This window comes from Ceratosolen solmsi, unplaced genomic scaffold, assembly GCF_000503995.2.
Source record: "Ceratosolen solmsi marchali unplaced genomic scaffold, CerSol_1.0 scaffold6, whole genome shotgun sequence".
Taxonomy (NCBI): Eukaryota; Metazoa; Arthropoda; class Insecta; order Hymenoptera; family Agaonidae; genus Ceratosolen; species Ceratosolen solmsi.
The window spans coordinates 1,864,909-1,888,552 of NW_011948414.1; the positions used below are offsets into that span (position 1 = coordinate 1,864,909).

Below are 23,644 nucleotides of genomic sequence, written 5' to 3' on the forward strand. Positions count from 1 at the left end.
GTTTAAAATAACTATATTTAAGCAATAATAATAATAATTAATAACGATTAATAATAACAAGATCAAAATCGTGCAACGTGCATAACTTAAACTATAAGTTATAGGATGTCCTGATCGAGGTAACTTAGATTGATAGCGTAGAATTAAGTTGTTGTAAATTCTTTGTTAACCAGACCGCAACAGATAAGAAAGAGCTTATGAGTTTGAACGAGAAAAGTTTATATGCGCACGGATAAGAAATACAAACGTAAGTGTAGAAACCATTAATTTACTCTTACGTTTGTTATTAATTTTGTATAAAAAATAATGGTATTTGAAATAAAATCTTGTATTTTTTTATTTAGCTGAAAATGAAATTAAACGTCAAGAGCATAGAGTCATGCATTTGAAAATCTTCAAATTTAAAACTGATGACGGGGCAAACATAAAAAATGAATTTATAGAATATACAACTTTTTCATACTAATATAAAATTATTACAAATAATTATTTCACTTACAATATACATATACTGCACAAAATTTAAGTAATGTAAGAATTATGATTAAATTAACATTTCTAAAAAGATTTCAACGTTAGTGTATCTAGAGAAAGGACGCAATGAACTTATAATAATTAAGCATTTATAAATGCATTAATATTGATATAATTATAATTTAATCTACACATTATTATAATTATTGTACATACTTATGAATATTTATGTATGTTTTTTAATATAAGATTTTCAATAAATAATACTTAATCATAATATATATTTATACGTTATTTGTACATCTACAATATAATCTGACGATGACGACATTTTATGATGAACAAATCTTATATAAAACTCGGTGCAATATTATTTAAATAATTAATAAATAAGCTACAATGTTAAATTGTACTTAACTCATACTAAATATGATTTACATTTATTAATACAATTTTTATCCTTCAGTAGTTGAAGTAACTTTATTAAGTGCTTATGTAATTATATAAGGTATGTATTTTTAACTGACTGTCTCTAAATTTTTTGTAAAACGTTATGGAGTTGTTGACCAACTTAATATCTTTAAAACATTGTAAAATTTTTGTTTCGTTTTCATATAATATAGTAACGTATAAAAATAAAAATCTAAAAATCTTAAAAGAATATTCTATGAGAAAATGTATATTGTGCCAAGTATGATAATTTAAATTATAGTTACAAAAAAATACAATTATAATAAAGTATTAAAATAAACTTTTTTAAGGAATTCTATTACTATATATATGAAACAAGGTTATTAAGAATACTCGTGTTATTGAATACTTGAAGAAGAAAATTGCTAATTCATATTTTCAGAAATAAAACATTTTATAAATCTAATTTGTATTTTGTAAAGCTATGCAAGAATGCGATTTATATATAATTCATTATTATAATATAATATAGGTATTTGGCGTTTTAAATTTCTAGAAATTTCCAAATCAATAAATTAATAAATATTTATAAGATTTTTTATTTGAATGATCTTGAATAATATTTGGATCATACATGTTGAACACAATATTTGTATATGCAATTTGAGTAAAAAATAAAGCTAAAAATAAATTCAAATAGATTTGCATATTATTAAATTCATTATAATATTATAATATTCATTGTATTGTGTATAATAATAAAAATATTTTTAATTTTAAAAACGATTTCAAAAGTCTAGAGATGTTACAAAAAGTGATTGTTCTTCTTCTATCAAGATTGGAATAAGTTTACGAAATGAATATAATTGAATGTAATCAAGCAAAATTTGTGTAATACACTACTTTTACATAATTCATAGAGAAATATTTACTCGAATAATTGTGAATTAAATCCACATATAAGCTTGTGCCTTAAGAAACGCATATTTTAATGACAATAATACTATTGTTTCAAAACAATGCTTATCAAATCTGTTGAAAATAGACTTCTACTTGAACACAAAAATATTTCTCTAAAGATAGCGAGTAATCTTTCAATTAAAAGCTAATTATACTTTTAACAGAGAATTATTTCTATAGTAACAAAATCTTATATTACAAAACAGTGTATTATAAATCTACATGTTCTCAAATATACTTGAGAACAATATTATTCTTTTGAAAGATAAAATCATTATGTTAATATGTAATTAAATGTATATACAGATATATCTGTATTAATAACATTTTATTAACGGCTAAAATTTGGTATATTATATGATATAAATTTATATTACCAACGGATAAATTTATATTAATTAAATTTAAATAAATTTAAATTTATTATTTTAATATATATAAACTATTACGAACATTATTATCAGTAATTATTTATTAAACGAATACTAAATTTACTTCTGTTAAAGTTTTGTAATTAATTATTATCCTCGCCTTTATGGTATAGTCCTTTGTTTTTACATATTTTTATCGATTTAAAGATACTTTTATTCTCCGAATAATACCATGATATATTTATAAGTATAATATTCATAATTTTTTTATGTGAATTGTGCTATATTACTATTGTAATAATCAAAATTGTTAATTTAAATCATGTTGAAATATCCTAAGTGTAAATAAAATATGAAGTTTCGAAGTTAATTCAGTCGAACTACCGTACAAATATTAACATCTATATCTTTAGATTACAAGTAATTTGTCTTCGAATATACGACGTTTCATTTTATTAGTAAAATCAAATGCTTTTTTCAATTCTTTTTAAATATTATAAAACCTACTTCTGTACATTATTATTACATTATAAGTTAACTTTAATTTAGAAAAGGTATTAAAACATGAAAAACATCAGTTAAATATTTTGGTAAATAAAAGCAAATCGAAATAATGATTGGCGAATTGTTTTGGATGTAAAACCTCCAAAAGTCCTGCAAAAGCTTTTAAGTATATTTATGTAAAACCTAAATGTTCACATAAATAAATACATACGAATGTAAAGAATCAATATTATTATTGATTTAAAAATTTTGTATTTCCATCGCATAGACAATTTCTTAATTATGGATTGAAAATAATCATAATGTAATGCACCAAATAACGTGAAGTTTTCATCTATTGCAAAAGATGTAAATTCGGTAGACAGAATTTGTATATCGAAAGAAAATAAATAAAAAAATTTAATTTATTAAATTAGTAAATTTGAAATACCAGTTCAAAATACATTATTTGTTTTCAAAAATAATTTTGTTATTTTCTATAATCTTTTATACGACATTATGAAAGATATGAATTCGATCAATTTCATCAATCATTATTGCACATACTACAATTTTACACACACACACGCGCGCGCGCGCGCGCGCGCGCACACATACTACGCACACACAACTACCAATCTATATGGACGTGTATTAACCAATTACAAAGAATTAACATTAAACGGGCTAATTATTAATTTTTGCTTGAATTTCATTGTCCTGGTTATAGTGTATCCAATGGGCAGGGAAATTGAACAAAACCTATTTGGAAATACGTTTAAAAAATATTATAGATATATTAGTTTAGAAAATAAGAGTCACTTCGACGTAAAAGTAACGATCTAATAGTCCCTTTAAGATAAAGGCCTAATGCAACGTATTTGTAGATGGCGAACGAGGCAACGCAGTTTTATGTAAAAGACCGCCGAGATATTAAAAATGAAAATTAGTTCGGCATTGAGAAGCAATTGACCAGCACTGACCAAAAAGATTTCACGCGCGCGGCAAAGACCAAGCGCCCGGGAGTTCGAAACCGGCGTGTCCGCGGCTCGGCTCCCCATTGGCCAGGTTCGATCAACACTTGGCGTTCCATTGGCCGTCGCTCCCACATCGGCTCCTCCGCTCCTCGGCAACAAAGTGTCGACCCGAGCCGGGGGCACTCCAGTCGAGCTCCGGCGCATTCATTCACGGCCCGCAACGCTGAGAACGCGAGACGCGAGGTGTACGCATCGCAAGATGTGACGAACGTCAGCGCGTTTACCCCGTTCTTTCATTCCCGGGCGTCATTGCCATGAGGCGTGACTTTGGTGCACCGGTGTGAACTTGACAGTGCCTACGTGTTATAGTGCTTTACTTGTGTCGGCTGTTGGTTCATCTTTTGTTTTCAACAAGGCTACTTGGTGCTCTCGCTCTCTTTCTCTCTCTCTCTCTCTCTCTCTCTCTCTGTATATATATATATATATATATATATATATCTTCACATCTAGTTCTTCTTGTTTTTACATTCTTCATTAAGCGCGGAGTGCGGCGATGCTGATCTGATATATATGGTGAGTGCTCGATCCCATGGATTATCCCCGAGTAGATTCGTTATGGAACGAAATGTCATGAAAGTCGTTAGAAATGATTCGCTCCGACAGCATTTGTAAGCGTGTCGACTTCTGCGCCCCTACAAGCACCTTTGGAGTTAATCTTCTTGTGATTTGTGCTTCAAACGCACAATCCCCGTCCCTTTGTATCCAATACATGCTCGCTTTGACACTTTTTTCTTACCATCGAAAGCTTTATGTAAGCTTGAAAAACGATGATTTAAAAACAACACGCGTTTGATACATTATAAACCTTAGTTTAATAGATTCTTAACTTGAAATTTATAAAGCTATTAAAAATTATACGTTATCGGTCAGTGTATGTAAATAATTTTACTTGTAATTTAAAAAAAACTTGTAAACAAAATACTGCTCCTCTCTAACATAGATCTTTACAGACGGGGACATGTTAAATGATTTATCTATTTATATATAACTAAATACATAATTACCATATTTATCGCAATTATGAAGTTCATCGATTATTATTCAAGCATATTTAATGTTTGAAAACTTAAACCGAATACAATTCGTAAATAATTTACGGATACTTTTATTTTCTATATATATTTTTGATTTATATTACGATATAAAAGCTTAAAAGAAATTTCATTAATCAATGATAATTGACAAATTTACAAATGCTTTTGGAGTAATCATTTGTGATTTTTCGAAAAGTAAATACTCTGATAGAACTTTCGAAATATCACAATTCACTGACGTAATGGTATTAAACACATTTAAATTATATAACTATTTGACAAGAAACTTTTTTTTTAATAATTAAACGAATCTACGTTTGGTGGTTAATCTTTCCTTTTATTATTATTATTTTTTTTCACAAAGGAACTTATGACTTTATAACGGCAAAGGCGTATTAACCGTTAAAATAAAATATTGTACAATTTTTATAGTTTCTTTATGTATGTATTACATTAGATAATATTAAAATTTTATGTTTCTATTACCATAAGAATGTATTAAATGTAGATCGTTTTATGTTCTAATGTAATTAACTAAGTAATTAATAAATATATTACCAATCATATTCTGATAAAAAAGCTTTGCATTTTAAAGTGATGAATTTAAATTGTCTTCTCTTATTTTAAATTATTTTTTTAATTTCTGAACTTTAAGTTATTAATGAATACGATAAATTAAATATTACTTATTAAATATTCTCGTAATCTGAATACAAAATAGTTTATAATTTCATAATTAGAGTGTAAGAGAATAATTTACGTAAAATTAGTTTACTTGTCAGTACTTAAAACGTATGATAGACTTCTAAACAGATTCGAGTACAAACATTCGTTTAAAAATGCGTTTACAGTTAATTTTGTCATCGATAAATATGAAAAATATAAGAAATAGCTCAGAGCTGAATTAACTATGAAATTGATGTATAATTTATGTATTGAATACGGAATACTTTGTTAACCGTTAAAAACTTTTCAATTTATATAAATTTGTTTAAAAATTAAAGATATCAAATATGGTTTGCTATCATAAATACAAAACCTTAATCATAAATAAAACGGAATATCGAATTTAGGATAAGTTGCGTAATCTTGAAAATTATTTGGATAATTAAAAGTAACACTTTGCGTAAAAACCTGTAAAATAACTTGCGAAACATTTAAGTAGGAATGACCAAACAAATCCCTTGCTACTCCAGTGCACAACTTAGTACATAAAAATTCTCAGCCAACCTCCGCATCCCTGTGAGTAATTGAGTTTGACTGTTATTCCTTCGAAAGTCGCATTATCCACCCGACCACCGCACAATTTTCTGCCCATTCCCGCAAAAATTTCATCCACACGTACCTTACAGACGCTCGCGCGCAAAACGAGCGCGCGTTTCTATCTTTCATAGCCGCAAAAACAAGGTTGAGGTCTCTCTCTCTCTCTCTCTCTCTCTCTCTCTCTCTCTCTCTCTTTCTCTCCCTACCTCCTCGCCTCCATCCCTCTCTCAGTCTCTCTCTCGCTTTCGCTTACCTTGTTCATCTTCGAATGCCTCTCCACAGTCTATCATAATTTCACATAAAATACTTTCTTGCTGGGGGATTTTTCACTGACGAACGAGCGGCGGCAAATGCGACAAAAAAAAACACCGAGGAAGAAGGAGTGGATGAGTGGGCGAGGAAAACGTCGGTATAGCGTTTGTTTGGTTACTCTCTACCGCGTGCACCGTACTTGTCTAATTATCGTTTTATGCTCTCGTATTCAGATAAAAAATAATTTTTATAATTTCGAGATAAAGCTCATTCTCCCGTTTCTCTCGACCGTTCTTAGCTAAATAAATTGTAAAAATAGTGGAGAGTCGCGAAAGCAATGATGTTGATGACTCAATGAATTCGAAATATTCATAAAACCTTAGGCGGAACTTTTTTATTTTCTCTTTGATTTACCTACGCACTCACTACTTGCTAAAAAAGATATTAAACTACCCTCCTATTATGTTAAAATAAAATACATCGGTAAAAAATCTTTTATATTAAATAAAATTTTGCTTTCGGATTCCTTTTCTTTGAATTCCTTTTCTTTATGAACTTATTCTTATTCACTAGGGAGCGGAAATCCTTTACGCTCTTAATTTAAGAGGAATTTCGAACTAAATCTATTGAAAACTATCTACCGAACGTATATCTAATACAAAACATATATATCTTCTACATTAAAGTAAAGATAACTTTTGCAACATCAATAAATTTCGGTATAAAATTTTTGTAATTTTTGAGTTTTCGTTTAAATACTTCAATTGATAAGCAATATACCATTATAATTTTATTGATTAATTTTTAAATATAATAATACCGTATTAGATATTTAACCGATTTATATTAATTTATTATACCTACTTGTCATTAATTTATAAATTGTCGCTTCTATAGCACTTTATAAGAAGTCTAATCTAAAAACTAATACAATAGATTATTTGTATTTGTAGTTAATTCATATGACGACATCATAAATTAATATTCTTTCACAACTAGAACTAAATTTTGCTTGATATACATCCTTAATATCAATGAGTGGAAAATGAATTCATGTAATTGAGTGTAATATTAAGATACAATAAATATAAATCATAGTCATTTTTCTGAGTGAACCGCTACTATATAGTTCAACAATTTATATTCAATATAGATAAAGAAAGATAAAGAATGATATAATCGAATAACTAATTTACAATGTTATTATAATTCGTTTTCTAAAATAAAAACATTAATCGCATATTCATAATCAATGTATTTTAAAAACTAACGTTTTAAAGACGTCAGTAAATAAATTAAGAAGATAAAATTTAATATTCAGATTCAAATTAAATATTACTGATAATATAATTCCTTCAAAATTTTTAGCATTTTAGATTAAAAATAATAATTCCTACTCATCTTTAATATGCATGTCCATAGTAGTTTTAAATACGAATAAACCTAATTAATTATGTTAATATCATTAAAAGATAAATAAATAATATTATTTCCCATAGAACAATTGTTGAAATAAACTGTTATATACCGCATATAAAAATAAACGCAATAAACATCCAATCGCAAAGAAACAAAAATAAAGAATAAAACATATCTATATTTTCAATGAATAATAGTAAATAATTCTAATTTATTATTATAGACTCTGAATAAAAATCGTTAGGCTTACAGTTTATCTCACTTAAATGAATTTGCATCTGCAGCTAACGCAAAAACACATTCCCTTTTTCATTCAAGTTTCCTCCGGAAACCTGTAGCTGTGTAAGTAATGTAGATCGAAACCCCTACCTTTGATTGATGATTAAAGATTTCGATCTCGCGCGTGTACATAGTAAAAATATACGTGGATGTGTGCACATATATATATATATATATATATATATATATATATACAGCTGGATAAGGTAGTGCACTATGCGTATACCACATAGTGCGTTTTATAATGTATCTATCGACGGCAATCAAAGCCAGTGATATATGGTATTAGAATGACGAAATCGAATATCGTAATTTTGATGGTGTGGTCTATAAAAACAGAGCTTGTTTTCTTTATAGCAGCTATGTTTCTTTTTGCTTTTGCTCTTTTGCTTTTTTTTTTTGTCATGATGAAACGTTACATTCTTACAGCCACTGTTGTTTCTATGGTAATTTTTTATGTGTTATTTAAGTAGATTATTTATGTACAACAGTGTTGCATTATTTTTAAGGGTTTAAATGGAAATTTTTCTCCATTTGCAGTTAATATTTAAAAAAAAACCACTTTTTAAAATTTTCTGTTTATGTATATTTAAGTTAACGTTAAAAAGTTTTTATCGTTAATTGTATAGATTCTGTTCTTATAGCGATCTTTCATACGTATAATTAAATTCTATGAAATAATTAAATAAATCTATCGATAATTAATTACTGCATGGTAATAAAGCAGTTAACATATAAAATAAGTACAAAGTAATAATAGTAAGTATAAAATAAAATATTACATTATAGAATATATAAAATAAGAACCTTAATTAATAAACATTTCGATTTTTTATATAAATATTATGCTCGATGAAAAAAAATTTTTAAATATAATTCAATAAAATTTGAAGCTATTTATTTATTATTTATTTATAAATATTCATTTTCTATTTTTATATGAATTACCAAGAATATCACATCTTCAATAATTAAAGTACTTTCGATGTTTCAAAATGAAATATATATAAAGTGTGATTACATAATTTGTCATCCAAGACAATAAATTAGACTTAATATAATGATTAAAACGACTTTCTTTATTTAGATTGAAAACATGATTTAAACAACAGACATTATATAATATTCAAGCTATCATAATGATTCAGCATTATTTATATGATCTACATTATTAATTTACTATTATACACAAGACACAATTCTTAAAGCTGCATATTTTTGTCTGCAATCATAATAAATATGTGCGACACAAGGAATTCCGTTCAATCGAGCGAAACTCTCATGCAGCTGTCCATCAGTCAGAATAAATTCAGTAGTCAGAATAGAAATTCAACAGGTTGACTAGCGATTCAAGCAGCGTGCAGCGAACAAAAGGGTGCAAAAATGACGGACCGTTTTGCGAAAATCAGGGCCACGCTTCCATTTAGTAGTCCGGCAAGGCATAATTTAAAGACCATTAGTTTTCAATATGGAAATCTCGCCAAAGGCCTAAAATCGCCTGCACATGTCGGTCTTCTCGAAAAAGATGGGAGCACGTGAAGAGAAATAAAAAGGCGGTGAACAATGAAAAATAAACGACGGGAGATCTACAATTTTTGCAATTCAAGTCGCCATGTTATTACGTGTACAAAGGAGCATGTACTCTTTACCTTAATGCACCGTTGAATTTTAAGTAGATGACTGTCTATGTATGTATGTATGCGCGGGTTAAAATATATATCTCTTTCTCTCTTCGAGCTCTTCTCTTGTCATTTATCTAATGAATATAATTATACGGGAAGTTCTTTATTTATTATATTTCGTCTTTGCGGCAAAATATATTGCAGAGGTATGAAGGTTTAGCCGTTGCCATGTATTGAAATACATTGGGATATTGAAAATTGCAGCTGCCGTTTTTCTCAGCGATTCGGAATAATTAGGGTTCGATATGTACGTAAAGTAAATACGTCGTTCATTTGCTTATTTTATGCATATATATATATATATATATATTGACACTCACTTCATTTAATACAGAAGTATTTGACAATGAAACACTTGTTTACTACGATTTTATCATAATAAATTGAGTATGTGAAAAAGCAGTTCTAAACTTCATGATTTAGAAGTATTTAATATAAAAGTAAAATGGCGCTCTAAAGATTACAAAATGTAATTCAATTTGTAGGGTGATTTTCCAGAAATTTAATATTTCACTGTCACATTTCTTTTACATAAGAAATGTTATAAATTACTTTCATATTTCATATGCTTATTTGTAGTACATTTTTTTTATAGTTTATATAAAATAATATTATCACAAACTTCAACCATAAATTACTTGGTTAACTTATTTATACATTGTAATTTCACTTATACGTTGTAGATGTAATTATTATTAAAATAATAAAACAAGAAAATGTTATCAATTAAAAATTATGTTGAAAGCGTACTTCAAATGTCTTAATCGTTATCAAATCGCTATTATTTGACAGTCATTAATATCAATTCGGACTTAAAACTTTATTTCTTATTTGTTTCATAATTTCTCATTAATAATCTTAAATGAATAATGCATCAGCTTCTCAATTTGATTTAAAAATATCGTTGTATAACTGATAATATATGATTAATATAATTTTGTATAAACATTTTTATTAAAAAAAGATCGCATGCTTTGGTTTATTCGTAATGAACACATATTTACAAACAAAATTTATTTATACACTGCACTATTTGTTTTATAATATAGTTTCTTTTACTACTAACGACAAGTTATTTTTTATAATATTATTGATAACGAATATAGAAATGAATATTTACAAAATAAATCATTAAATAAATAATACAAACAAACAAGTATTTGAAACTAGCTGTTTTTAATTATAAAATTTATTATTCAACTCTAAAAACTATAAATTTTATATTGTTCTCTATAAACACATATTTTGCTTGCTAATTCAGAATGCACCTTTTCCTCGCAACATTGAGCATACAATTAATTATATATTCGTAAAAGTCATTGCTCCATTAAAGAAAATAACTGCTCAACGTACTGTCGATGGATTTTTATTACTTAAAGGTAAAAAATGAAAGCATAACGATCTATACACTCAAGCTTATGACAAAATAAAGTATACGTAAGGAGTTGTAATTTGAAAATGAAATGAAACAATAGAAAATTATTATCTTGTAATAATATTATAAATTCAATATATTAATTAAATTATCGAATATTTAAATACTTTTTAGATACTTCCACATTCAATTCCTAAAACTAAAGGTATTAAAAAATAAGGTGATCTTCTGTAATTTTATGATGTAGATACGCTGTTTGAAAACCACAGGGATGAATTACGAAATAACGTCATTCATTCGGTAATTGATTCAAAGTTCTTTATGAATTATTAAATTTTTTTTCTTTTTATTAAACATCAAGTTTACAGACAATGAAGCTAATTATGATTGTACATTTGCTGTTAATTATGTTGTTATTCCGGAGATAATTATTTCATAGTATATTAATTTGGTCCCGTATTAAAAATATTGCTTATCCTTACTAGTAATTTCTTATATTTAGTAAAAAATTTCAAAATTTAAAAAATTTGATATAACTGTTAAAAAGAGCATAATAAAACATAATTTTACGAAAATTTTAATTTCATTATTATAAATTAAAAATCATTTTAATAATTGCTACCAGGTTTTACCAACTAGTTTTAAATTCTAGATAATAGTGCTATAATTATTTATAATGTTATAATAATTACAGTACAAAACGAATGTACGATAATTCAAAAATGATGCTTTTTAAATATACCTTCGGTCAGAAAAGTAAAGGCTATTTAATCATTAAACTATCATCATATTCTTATAATTTTATACTATATCTTAGCTCTTAATCTACTGAAAATTCAGATGCCTGACTCGCGTTGTTCTTGGTTACAAATTATCCTGTGCGAATATCTATGTCCTTAATAGGTTTCTCATAAATCTAAAAAATGATTGTGAAACCTAAGTTGACTTTAAATTTACTGACTAACAAAGCGTACATAATTAGCATTTTTGATTTATCGGGAAACTAAAAACTTTGTCAACTATTATAAAAAAAAATTCACTCATCCAAACTTTAATTATAGTAATTTTCTTAAAAATTGACCATAATAATCATTCGCTATAAACTAGAAAATTATTAAGACTTGCATACATAATAAAAACTTATATTTTATTATGTTTGCATTATGATTCAAATTCTAAAATGACAAATAAAATTATAATTATTATAATTCGATATAAATATTTTAAATATACGAGAACGTATTTTTATATAATATATAATAATATTTTTATATAATATTTATTCTGAAATTTAAAATTTATATCAATATTATTTAAAAGATAAAATAACTTTCATTTATACATTTTTTAAACAAAAAATTTAAAAAAAATCTATTTTAAAAATACGATTATTAAAATCAATTGATATAATACATCAAATTAACTTGACCATGATCTTTTAAGTCCTTTTTAATATTTGTCAAATAACCTGACATTTCTGTAAATATTATAGTATGTATTTTATACGAATGGAAACTTTCTTTGATTTCTTTGACTATTTAAAAAAAATGAAATCTTATTAATAATGTCAAAATACACCTTTAATTTCATCGTATAGCTACTACTACGCCTCTCTTTTTTTTTCTTTTCTGCTGTTAGACTGTTTGAACCTATGATGTTTGCGAAACACCTTCAGACTCTTAATATTTAAAATACTTTGAATTTCACGTCATGCGAGCCGACATGGAAACCCTCGAGCCACAAGGTTTCATTTCTTCCTCGTTTGTATATTATAAAACTACACAAGCCTAATCCAAGTGATCGTATGATTGCACGTATCCAGTCTTCAAATATAACTTCATAATGCGGTATATCGTTACGATTCCCCGAAACTTTCGCGTATAATGTAAGACACAGGGGCAGTCATTAGCATGCATTTCGTTCCCGCGCCGCTTCTTTTCAGTCGCTGGAAACGCGACATCAATCTTTCACCGCTTCCGGGAGATAATAATGTGCTGGCGTTTTCGCTGATTCGAATCCATGGTACGCGGCTTTATTCCAAACAAGAAATAAATACGCACGTACCTCTTCTTTTGTATTACATTATTTATACCTGTGTTTTTTTTTACATTTTACTTTCGCTTGAAATTAAAGGTACGTACGTAAGAAGCAGACAAATTTGGGTGTTTCATAGTGGCTGATTTGCATAACGTGCTGATTGACTTGAGACTTCTCGACTGACGAGAAGGATTGACGAATTTTATGGGCTTAAATTTACAGGTGAACATCTACGGGCTGTACACGTGTTATTGACTTATTAGATTTATAAATAAATGAACCGTGTCGATAAGCCGCTATTTATCGCTACCAAGTTTAGTATCTCTTTTATACAATAAATAAAGTTTATTCTTGCATTCTGACTTTTATCGTATAAAGAATGAAACTTAAAGAAATGAATAAATTTCATTAGTGGCACTTTAAATGTTGTATTTAACAAAATGATCGGCTCTCAGTTTATTGCTTGTAATTACCTTACACGTGAACATGTTGACCATCTTATTTACAATAAAATGGTTTATAAAATTTTACTTAATATTATATTATCTTAAACGGTAAGAGTTCTTTTCTTTTCTTTTTTTTTTTTTATGTTAAAATATTAAAATTATTTTAATTTTAAAACATGAAAGCGAATTATATTCAAGTACCACAAATATCTTTAAAGTACTATTTTAAATGTGTCCTGTTATAAATTTTTCTCGTCAATTTCAAATTTAAGTTGAAAAGAGCATCAACTCAGTGACGTTAACCCTCATTACATCTTGTCGAGTAAAACGCATATATGCATAAGCACTTACATGCCCATAATTATTATGTATACAAACAGCTGAGAAATTGAATTCGTCAACTCTATATACTGTGTGCGCTTTCGTGCATGCAAACTAATTATTCTATCAACCTGATGCATCGAGAGAGTATGTACACATAACGCAAGCGAATCATGCAAAGCACGCGTGCTTTTAAAATGGATCTACTGACGAACGCAGAGTAGCGCATGGAAAAGAAGAAAGAGAGTTTGAGAGCTCATGGACGATCACTTAATCGCCACTTATTATGGGTGTATACTTACGCATCAGAGAATAATAACGCGTTAATGCCAATGTACGTCGGGTAAACCCCATAGAAACTGTTTATCTTATCACATTTTCTTGGCATTATCGACGAATTGTGTTTAGCGATCAGAAAGTTTCTAGTGATAATTTCTGGAATTATACATTGAATTAAAAAATTTTATTTAAAATATAATATAATTATAATATAATTATTTATTTGACAAGATTTGCGGAATAAGAACCTGAATAATAAAAACAAAATACGCTCTTTATAAAAACTTCTTTTCCATATTGTCACTTATGTATTTATCTATTTTTATTTTCTGAAGGGATAAATAATTTAATAATAATTGTGTTAAATTTAATCTAATTATATAAAAGAAAAATAAATAGTTTAAACATAGGAATGGGATTTTAAAATAAAAAATAATAATGTAATAAACAGACATTTTTACAGTCAAGATTTACGATTTTATACCCGACTAGCAACAGAAATTTTTTTTTCTTATATCAAGATTCAGTTTATAAAATAAGTGTTAAAGATAGCTTTATAAAAGATTGTCGGTAAAAAAGAGGTTGGAACAGTGTGCTAACAATAGTATTTTAAAGAAGATACTTTTATATCTAGATGCGACTGAAAACGTACACATAATATGTACTTTTACTCTTAGTACATGCGTGTTCAAATAAATGCATATAACCTGCCGAGAGTCGAAGGACGCGAAGTAATAACAGTAATATCAACTTATTGCGTGTGCTCTTCTTTTTTCGTCTTTTTTTTTATTAAATCGTTGTGTAAATGTACGTAAGATGCTAGTGCACGAAGTGTAACAGCAGCAGCAGCAGCAGCAGCAGCAACAGCAGCAACAGCAGCAACAGCAGCACCAGAAGCAGCTCAGCAAAAGTCTTGGCTCCCGCAAGATATAAAATAATCGAAAAAGAAAAAACGAAAAGGATGAAGCAGAGAGAAGGAGCGAGAGAATGATTATATGGTTGTGGAATGGATGAATTCGAGTACGCATACACTCTCGAACTATTTTAAAGAGATCGCTTCTCCTTTCTTCTTTTAGTATTTTAATTTAATTGAAATTTTACACAATTAATGCGATTACAAATATCGTGTTGAATGTAAATTATTTAGATTTATTCGGTGAAAATTTAAATGAATAGTTCATAAATATTATTGTTTGGTCTTTTATATTATTGTACTATCTTCATGCTCCTTAAAAAAGAATATTACCATAAAATTCTAACATATTAAATTTAAGGTATTGAAGATTGTATGATCATAATGATTAAACAAATTAAAGAAAGATCAACAAAAGGCTTAAGGAAATAATTTATATGTTTAATAATATATTGAAATACGAAGAAATATTATATATGTTCAACAAGTAGAATTTGTAAAACTAATTTTTATTTTATAACTATGTTATAAAATAAACGTATCTTATTAAACGTATCTCAATTAAATATTCTAATTTATTCCAAACTATCGAATTAATAGCTATGACTATGTTACAATTCAATAAAACATTTTTAATAGTTTCTTTTTTTGTTGCTTTTTTTAATACGTTTTTATAATATAATTCGATGAGAGGTTAAAAATCGCGATTCAGATTAAGTGAAAATGAATTAATTCAAATGTTTGATTAAGAAAAATTATTGAAAAAAAATTAATATAGATAAAGGTAAAATAAAAGGAAAAAAGGCAACCTAAATAGGTGAGGAGTTAAATTAGAAACATGTACATTTATTTTTAATATTTGTAAAAATATGCAATGTAATATAAAAGTTATAAAATAGTCATTAAAAATTCTAGTTCATCAAATGCGTGTTATAAAACCACATACCAAGATAATTTATTACACAATATAGAAGTATATTCATCAATCACTTGTGCCATTTATATGAACAAAATTTAACAAACATCATATAATACGTGCATATTTCAATAAAAGAAGAGTAGAATCAAAACGTTTACAACGCAAAATAGAGAACACCCTCAAAATATCTCTCTCTAAAATGTACATGCAAGCGAATTAAAAAACAATCGGACAGCAGATAAAAATCCTCCTTATGGAAGTAGGGGATCGGTGCAGACAGCGAGAAAAATAATCGTGGTAATAGAAAAGGAAACAAAGAATTGCCAGCGAAGAAGAGAAGGAGTGCGAGAATAAGTCGGAATGGAAAGAGAGAGGCGATGACTTGATGATAGCAGGACGAAGCACAGCAGGAGGAACAAAAAAAAATCGGTAGAAAGAAACAGGCGTGTGAGAGAGAGAGAGAGAGAGAGAGAGAGAGAGAACGAATAAAACAGAATGAGATAGAGTGGGGCAGGAGGGTAGAGACGTAGGAGTGGCGGTAATAAAGTATATCGAGAGTGGGTCCGCAATAGAAAGGAGGGCCCGTTGATCCAGGAGCGGTAGTTCGCGAGAGAGGAAAAACGGGTCCTTGCGCGCGCTTGCGCACAAGGCTATTCATTAGCGCGAATAAAAAAATATATAGAATGTAGATCTAACGGGTGCACAAGGATATTCCCCCGCTCTCTTCCTTACTATCCAGCACTTGGTATAAGACCCATCGTTGAAGTTTGCCGTATAATCTGATTAAAAAGGGCACGATTCGGGCCGAGATGGAAGCTATTATACCGACTTTTGACACAGTTCAGCGAACAACTTGCACGACCTTATTCTCACTTCAGTTCAAATGAATTGACTCGAAGTGACCACAATTTAACAAATTTCGATGTTGTCTAAAGCGCGAGGCAAAAGATCAAATATTCTTCATAAGTTTAATTATATGCTGTTAATTTAAGTGTACGTTAAGGCTCGATCACTTTTCAAAACGCAATCACTAATAATTTAAACTTGGTCAATTTATATAATAACAATCACATTTAGAAAGCGTTGATAACTAGTTATATACTAGGATAAAATTATTTATTTAAGAAGTAATTATAAGAACTGCCTTGAAGTCTGAAATCAGATTTTAGATGACAGATATAGCGTGAAAGGCATAAGAGAGATATTTAATTTCAAAATATGCTTACCCTTAATGATCATTGAAACATTTGAAATTCGTATGCTTATGGAAAAATTGGCTATTTTTAAAATCAAAGAAAATTATAAAAAGAAATTATTAGCCAAATGATTAAATACTATGAAGAAAAAAATGCACTTATGTGGAGTGTAGTTAATCTTGCAAACGGTTTTTTTTTCAAGGAAAATTTCAAATTAAAAATGTCACGATTTGTCCGTCTCAGTACGAAGTCACCGTTGAATAAGAAAACTATTCGGTTTATATATTTCCATAATTTAATAGATTTATTTCATCATACAATTTACGAGATCCGGTATATAATTGAGAAAATTAATACAAAATTATTGTTGCAACACACGCTGTGATTCCAATTTCGTCACTGACTCGCCCAGCATAAATATTTGCCGCATTTAAAGTTGTTGTAAATTTATTTTATCGACTCTTATCAAATTATCAACGAACTAGTATAAGCTGCAATTGCAAAAATCAAGTTAGCCATTAAGCACTTATGCGCAAAGTGTATATTTTAAGTGCCTCTATTTGTTCTAGACACCTGTAATTATGAACTTCTATAAAGAATAGCGAGAGAAAAAATTGACTTGCCATATGCGATTAAAGTGTTAATAACGTGTACGATGACACTATTAGGTGCGAAAGCTATGAACTCATATGTTAGTATTGAACAATAACCAGTTTCAATGGTGACAGTAATAGGTTTTGGATCTAGACTAACTACGTAGTATATCGACTCCATATAAACACATCTCTTTCCTGTATACCGATACAGAAGTAAATGTGGCCGTGTATTATAATTATGTAGAAGCACGTACTACCTACTATAACGATGTAAAGCATCGTGAACTTTTTTTGTCTTCTATTGAAATGTATCTATACGTAAGTATGGGCATACCGATTATTCACCTCGTATGCATGTATCGTTTAAGGATTGCACTTGCCAGAAAGTGAGAAAAGCTTTTGGCCATCGTAGCTTATTAGCTTGTGGATTCAGCGAAAAGCTAAACACTCGTTCTAACAGTTCAGTTACTAACAATGCGCATATAGCGGGATAAAAATTAATAATTGAGGAAATCATTAGGGCGCGCTACGCATCTATTATCGCGTGCTAAAAACTATGGAGATAATGGCGCGCGATTTGGCGCCTTAAGGAGAGCGTGGACATATACAAATAGAGACAGATGCGAGTGTCGAGGGATTCGCAGTTGTGAGACGTCGATTCGTGGGAGCACGTTTTGCTTGGTTTTAGTTTAGACTGAGGATTAACGAGCTGTGGTGTCTTCTCAGGACTGTGAATCCCCCCTGATCCTGTATCGAATGCCTTGCCTTTTGTCAGATTGTATTTCTGGGATTTCAGTTGGTCCTATCGATGATTGGCGAATGCGTAATGAAAGCTTTATTAAAACGTAAGGTGTCGGAATCTTATCGGAAACTTTTATTTTGTATAATTATTTATTTAAATGTCGCGTCAAGTTCCCCTTTCGTTTCATATCTGGTAACGAGTACAATAAGATAATATTTAAATTATTCTTGTTTTAGTGATACCTTTTTTTTACTGGATTGATACAAAACTCGATATAGAAGAATCCGATTTTAGATTTGCATTCTTAGTCTCGAATTTCGATGTAGGAATTTCAGCTTAATATTCAGTTCTACCTTCAACACTTTTTTAATTATTGGCGCATGCATATATAAAAGCTTATATAAAATAATAAACAATTTATAGATTTAAAAATAAAGTTTTCACGAGCGAACGGGTAAAATTATAAATTTTCTTGCTGCAACACTAAATATCACTACTCTAATCAAGATCTAAAAACTAATTGAAAATTCAATGTATAAACTTTAATATATTAAATTATTTTATTTAAGTAGTACTGGAGAAATAGATGACAAAAAAGCATGCAATAATAAACCTATATATTTACACTAATTATGTATATCTTATGTAAGCTTTACTTGTTTCAAATTTTTTCTAACCATTCTGTCTTTCGAAACAACGTCATGTAATCGAAAAATATCTACCAAAACAACGAATATTCTTTACGCAATCGAAGTAAAAGGACACTCGTGTGATAATAAAATAGTGTGACGCATAATTATATGCGCACTATTTTGAGAGATAAAGAGATAAAGAAAGGGAAAGAAATTTTTATCAGCTCATAGCGTATAGCTCTTGGTAAAGTGAAATTGAAGGAAAATAAGCAAGAGTGAAATTTTGTGAACAATATTTTTACCCTAAGAATAAGATTATTATTTCTAACTAAAACAGATATTACAAAATAGAAGAAGTAATTGATATATGGGAGAACATTTAAACAGTACATTTAAAAAATATACAACAAAATCTTTATATTCTTTTACGTATGTTACGTGCGCAGAATTATTACTCAACTCCTAAGGGAGAATAGCCTCAAACTAATTAAGATAAGCCTAGAGAGAAAAAAGTAACAATGCAACTAAATTAAAATTTATGGTCGACCGAACTTTAAATATAATATTTAATTTACTCAGAAAAATAAAAATAAAAGTTAAGCTAAGATAGTAAGAGTGGGAGAGGAAAGAAAGGGAAGGAGTAACGAAATATAGATACAGAGGCCAAGCAAAAGAGAAAGAAGGAGAAGGAGAGGCCAGCAAAAAGATCGTAGAGACAGATTACACGCAGATAAAAGAAAAAACAGAAAAGAAAACCCGTGCGAACAAGAGAGACAGATTGAGGAAGAGAGGGATAGGGGGAGGGGGGTGTGAGAGAGAGAGAGAGAGAGAGAGAGAGACTGTGGGAGAAGCGATTACAAGTGTAGCCGGAGCTTGTAGCTGGCTAACAGTCACTTGCGTTTCATTCACGTGCACCAAATCATTGATTGCACGTGGCGCTCTACTACTCAACTAGTCTTCAATGACTTGCCGTCAGACATTTTTACGAGCGACTCCCCGTGCGCAAATTTTGTTTCTCGCGGGTACGTATTGTTGCGGTCACAAAAGCATTCGAGGAATACAACTGTGTTCTGCTTCGTGACTAGTGAGGGCATGAATTTTAGCAGAATGAAGCACGACTTGCAATAAGAGCTTTCTTATGTAAACCTGAATCCTTCTGCATCGATTAGATATAGATATTAAATATTCTTATGAAAAAGAGACCCCGTGGGAAGTGTGCATGCAGGAAAGTGTTAATTAAAGACTAAGTCGGCCGTGTATGTTTATCTTATAGCTGACCGTAAATTACCATCTAAGAACACTTTCATTTGAAAATATAAAAAAAAAAAAATAAGGCAATTTCCGTAGGATAGGTTACCATCTATAATAATACCGATGTCGGTAAAAACTACGATAAAACAACTTCTTTCTGAATGTACATTCTCTTAAACGGATGTGAAGGAGCGAGCAGCTGCGCACAAAATATTTTTTTGACATCGGACGATGTTTTCGTTAATTGTTTGACCAATCAATTTTAACCAAAACCACTTTTTCAGGACCACTCGCCTTTTTACCTACTTATCATTGAATTCTAGTTCACTCATATTTTGCATTCTTTCATAAATTTAATATGCTTGCGCGACAGTTTTATTCAAATATCATTAAACATCGAATTAATATTGTATTTAGGTCATCGTAATTATTGTGCATACGTTTTGAGTTGCTATTAAAATTACAAACTCAATGCAGTTCATCTTAAGTAGTACAGTAGTTTAAATATAAACAATCTTATTAAGAATATTTCTTCTAATTTCACAAGTATATTTAGTGTACTTGATATTTTTCAAAATTCTATAATATCCATTAGATTCCTATATGATGTGCCATATTTATATAAAGTTAAAAAGTACCAATGAAAATTTTCGTCAATTTTATAATATATTCTCGGGACCTTTTAGAAGCAATTTTATCGTCTGGTATTAACACTAACAAAAGCAAATTTATTTTTTAAAATGTATATTTCTTATATAATGATTATATATAATGATCTAATCTGTAACATAAATGTTGTTTAATTATTTAGAACAATTGTTGGTAAGCTTTCATTATCTTGAGATTTGCTTTGTTTATTTTTTCATCTTTTGCTCACAATTACCGAGAGCTTTGAGCTAATAAATTAAGGCTGCGAGAGTGCTGTTGTAGGATCCTTTCAACAATTAAATTCCTAAAAAAAAAAGAGAGAGAAAAAAAATTTGAAAGTAAAAAGAGATAAAAAGTAAAATCAACTAAAGCTTGGAAGCGAAAGCTACTCGGCGTGTGCAAATTTTAAATTTATCGCGCGAAATAAAAGACGGAAAAGACAAACGACCAATTTGGAGGCTCCAGAAACATACGGCAGAACAACCCAACGTGAAGGTGGATTTACCGAACGTAAAGACGACCAAAATGCCCGAAACTCTTCCTGGGAATCTGCGCTCACCTCTACTTCACCCTTGCTCCATTTGCCTGTCGTTTTTTTTTTTTAATTATTTTTTTTCCATTTGTTTTTCTGGCTCCTCACCATCTGTCCCTCTCGAACAGGGAAATTGGATAATTTTATTTAATTATGGAAAATTATTGCATGTCTCTTACTTGAAATGATTATAAACCATTTGCGTAATTACATGTGTAAAGGAACTTGTCAAATCCAGGACTTGAATTTCCAGAAAAATAATCTTTTATCTCCTGCTAACTTCCGTGCTTTATCTCAAAATTAAACTTGTACATATCTAATTGCATTGAAATAATTATGGAAATGAATAAGTATATTTAATTTAATACTTTTTTCTTCTTTTTATGCAGCTTGTATGTTAACTTAGTACTTTAATTACCCGTTCGTCTTGCACTCTTTTATAATCATCTTATTTGATATTATTACTACAATACAAATTTATTTTCAAAAAGACCAATTTCCTTTTCTTCTTTGATTTATCTATTGGAATAATAGTTTATTGGAATCCAATATTGGATGCTGCCTCGTGTTATATTATAATTAAGCGATCAAAAATCTTTATAATATAATCCGTCGTTATTGTTAAGCGTTGAAGGTTAAAGATAAAACGCAATATAAATATATAGATAATCTAGGATTAGAGCATAACGAATTTCAAAATCCCTGACGCTCTGTAGCGCAAGTATACAGTTCAGGCTAAGCGTGTCCAATACTTTTTATCCGGCCTCCGGCGAACCTCGCATTACCAGTAGCAGATGAGCATCCACTCGACACTTTTGCACCTCATCGAGAAATTGTCGAGTTCCACTATAGATAGAAATGTGCCTGACTCATCTCCCCCTTTCTTTATAAAATCCTCGTCTTGTCCAGCGTCGGGGCTTGAGAGTCGTCGATTTGATCGGGCATCAGAGGCCTGTTCACCTCGTCTCCATAGGGTATAAATAGGAGCCGCTCTCGTTCTGAACGACGAGACCACAGGCTAGTGCTAATAGAATGCAGTATAAGCTCCGATGCAATACGACTCATCCCCTGGCTGAGAGAACCCGAGTGAAGCAAGAATGGGATAAGATTAACAGCGATGGGAGGAGCCGTGATGGGAATCAAAATATTTGCACGTTGTGTTTCTTGCTTAATGCTTCTTTTTCTCGATGTTTTGAATTTTAATTCTGTAATCGTTACTAAATCTTCTGGTGGGTCGCAGCCTGACATTTTAACCCTTTCGGCCTACAAACAACAGAGTCGATTAGGCGAACATTTTAGCGGTCATCTTAATAACATTTTATAGGCTTTCTCGTCGTTACTGTCCTCGTAGCCGTTGTCATCGTTTTTTTTTTACGTTAGAACAGTAGAAAAACGAAAGGTGTTGATCTTGTGCAGAAATACAAATGGATAGTCTATTTATTAGTAATTCTTTATGCTTAAATTATAATAATCAATGGAGAGAGTTAATAAAATGGCTGACGAATATTGACTATTAAACTCGTTACAATTTTATAATGTCAAATTCAGAAATTTGAACTCCATAAACTTTATATGGACGATACGATTTAATGGTTGAAAAAATTATTTACATTATTATGATTTATTAACGCAACTGTACGCGAAAGATTTCGTTATTGATTTCGTATAAATTGTTGGCCATTATTTCAATTTTTCACAAATAACAAGAAAAGGCAAAAAGGAAAAAAGGAATAGAGGAAGAAAAAGAAGAAGAGGATAATAAATGAGAAGTTTTGGCGCGAATTTCAAATAAAGATGGCACAAACGTTTGCCATTATACTTAAGCCTACGCGTACGCATATCTGCGTAAAGATACTTAGATATACAGCTCGATCTCGAAATAAAATATCTTAAATTCGTAATCGTTACAAAATCTAAAATACTAGCGTTTCTGATTTTACCGATATAAGGCAACAAATAATTCTATTCATTATGTATGCACAGAAAAATAAGACCAATAACAGTAAACCGACAGTTATTTAAATCTATCCATTTAGATCTTCGATATCTATCATTTAAACGTAAATTCGCTATCATTATTTGAATTTTTATT

At 29.4% G+C, this 23,644-nt stretch overlaps 1 protein-coding gene across 1 annotated transcript in view; it reads left to right on the top strand.

Annotated features, from left to right (window-relative positions):
* The first annotated feature begins 4,159 nt into the window (after positions 1-4,159).
* The window catches only part of LOC105368347 (uncharacterized), a 148,808-nt gene continuing 129,323 nt past the window's right edge, over positions 4,160-23,644 (top strand). Inside the window, exon 1 of the mRNA XM_011507350.1 lies at positions 4,160-4,249. Within this exon, the coding sequence (XP_011505652.1) occupies positions 4,247-4,249 (3 nt within the window). The 5' untranslated portion in view covers positions 4,160-4,246. The remainder of the gene's footprint in view (positions 4,250-23,644) is intronic.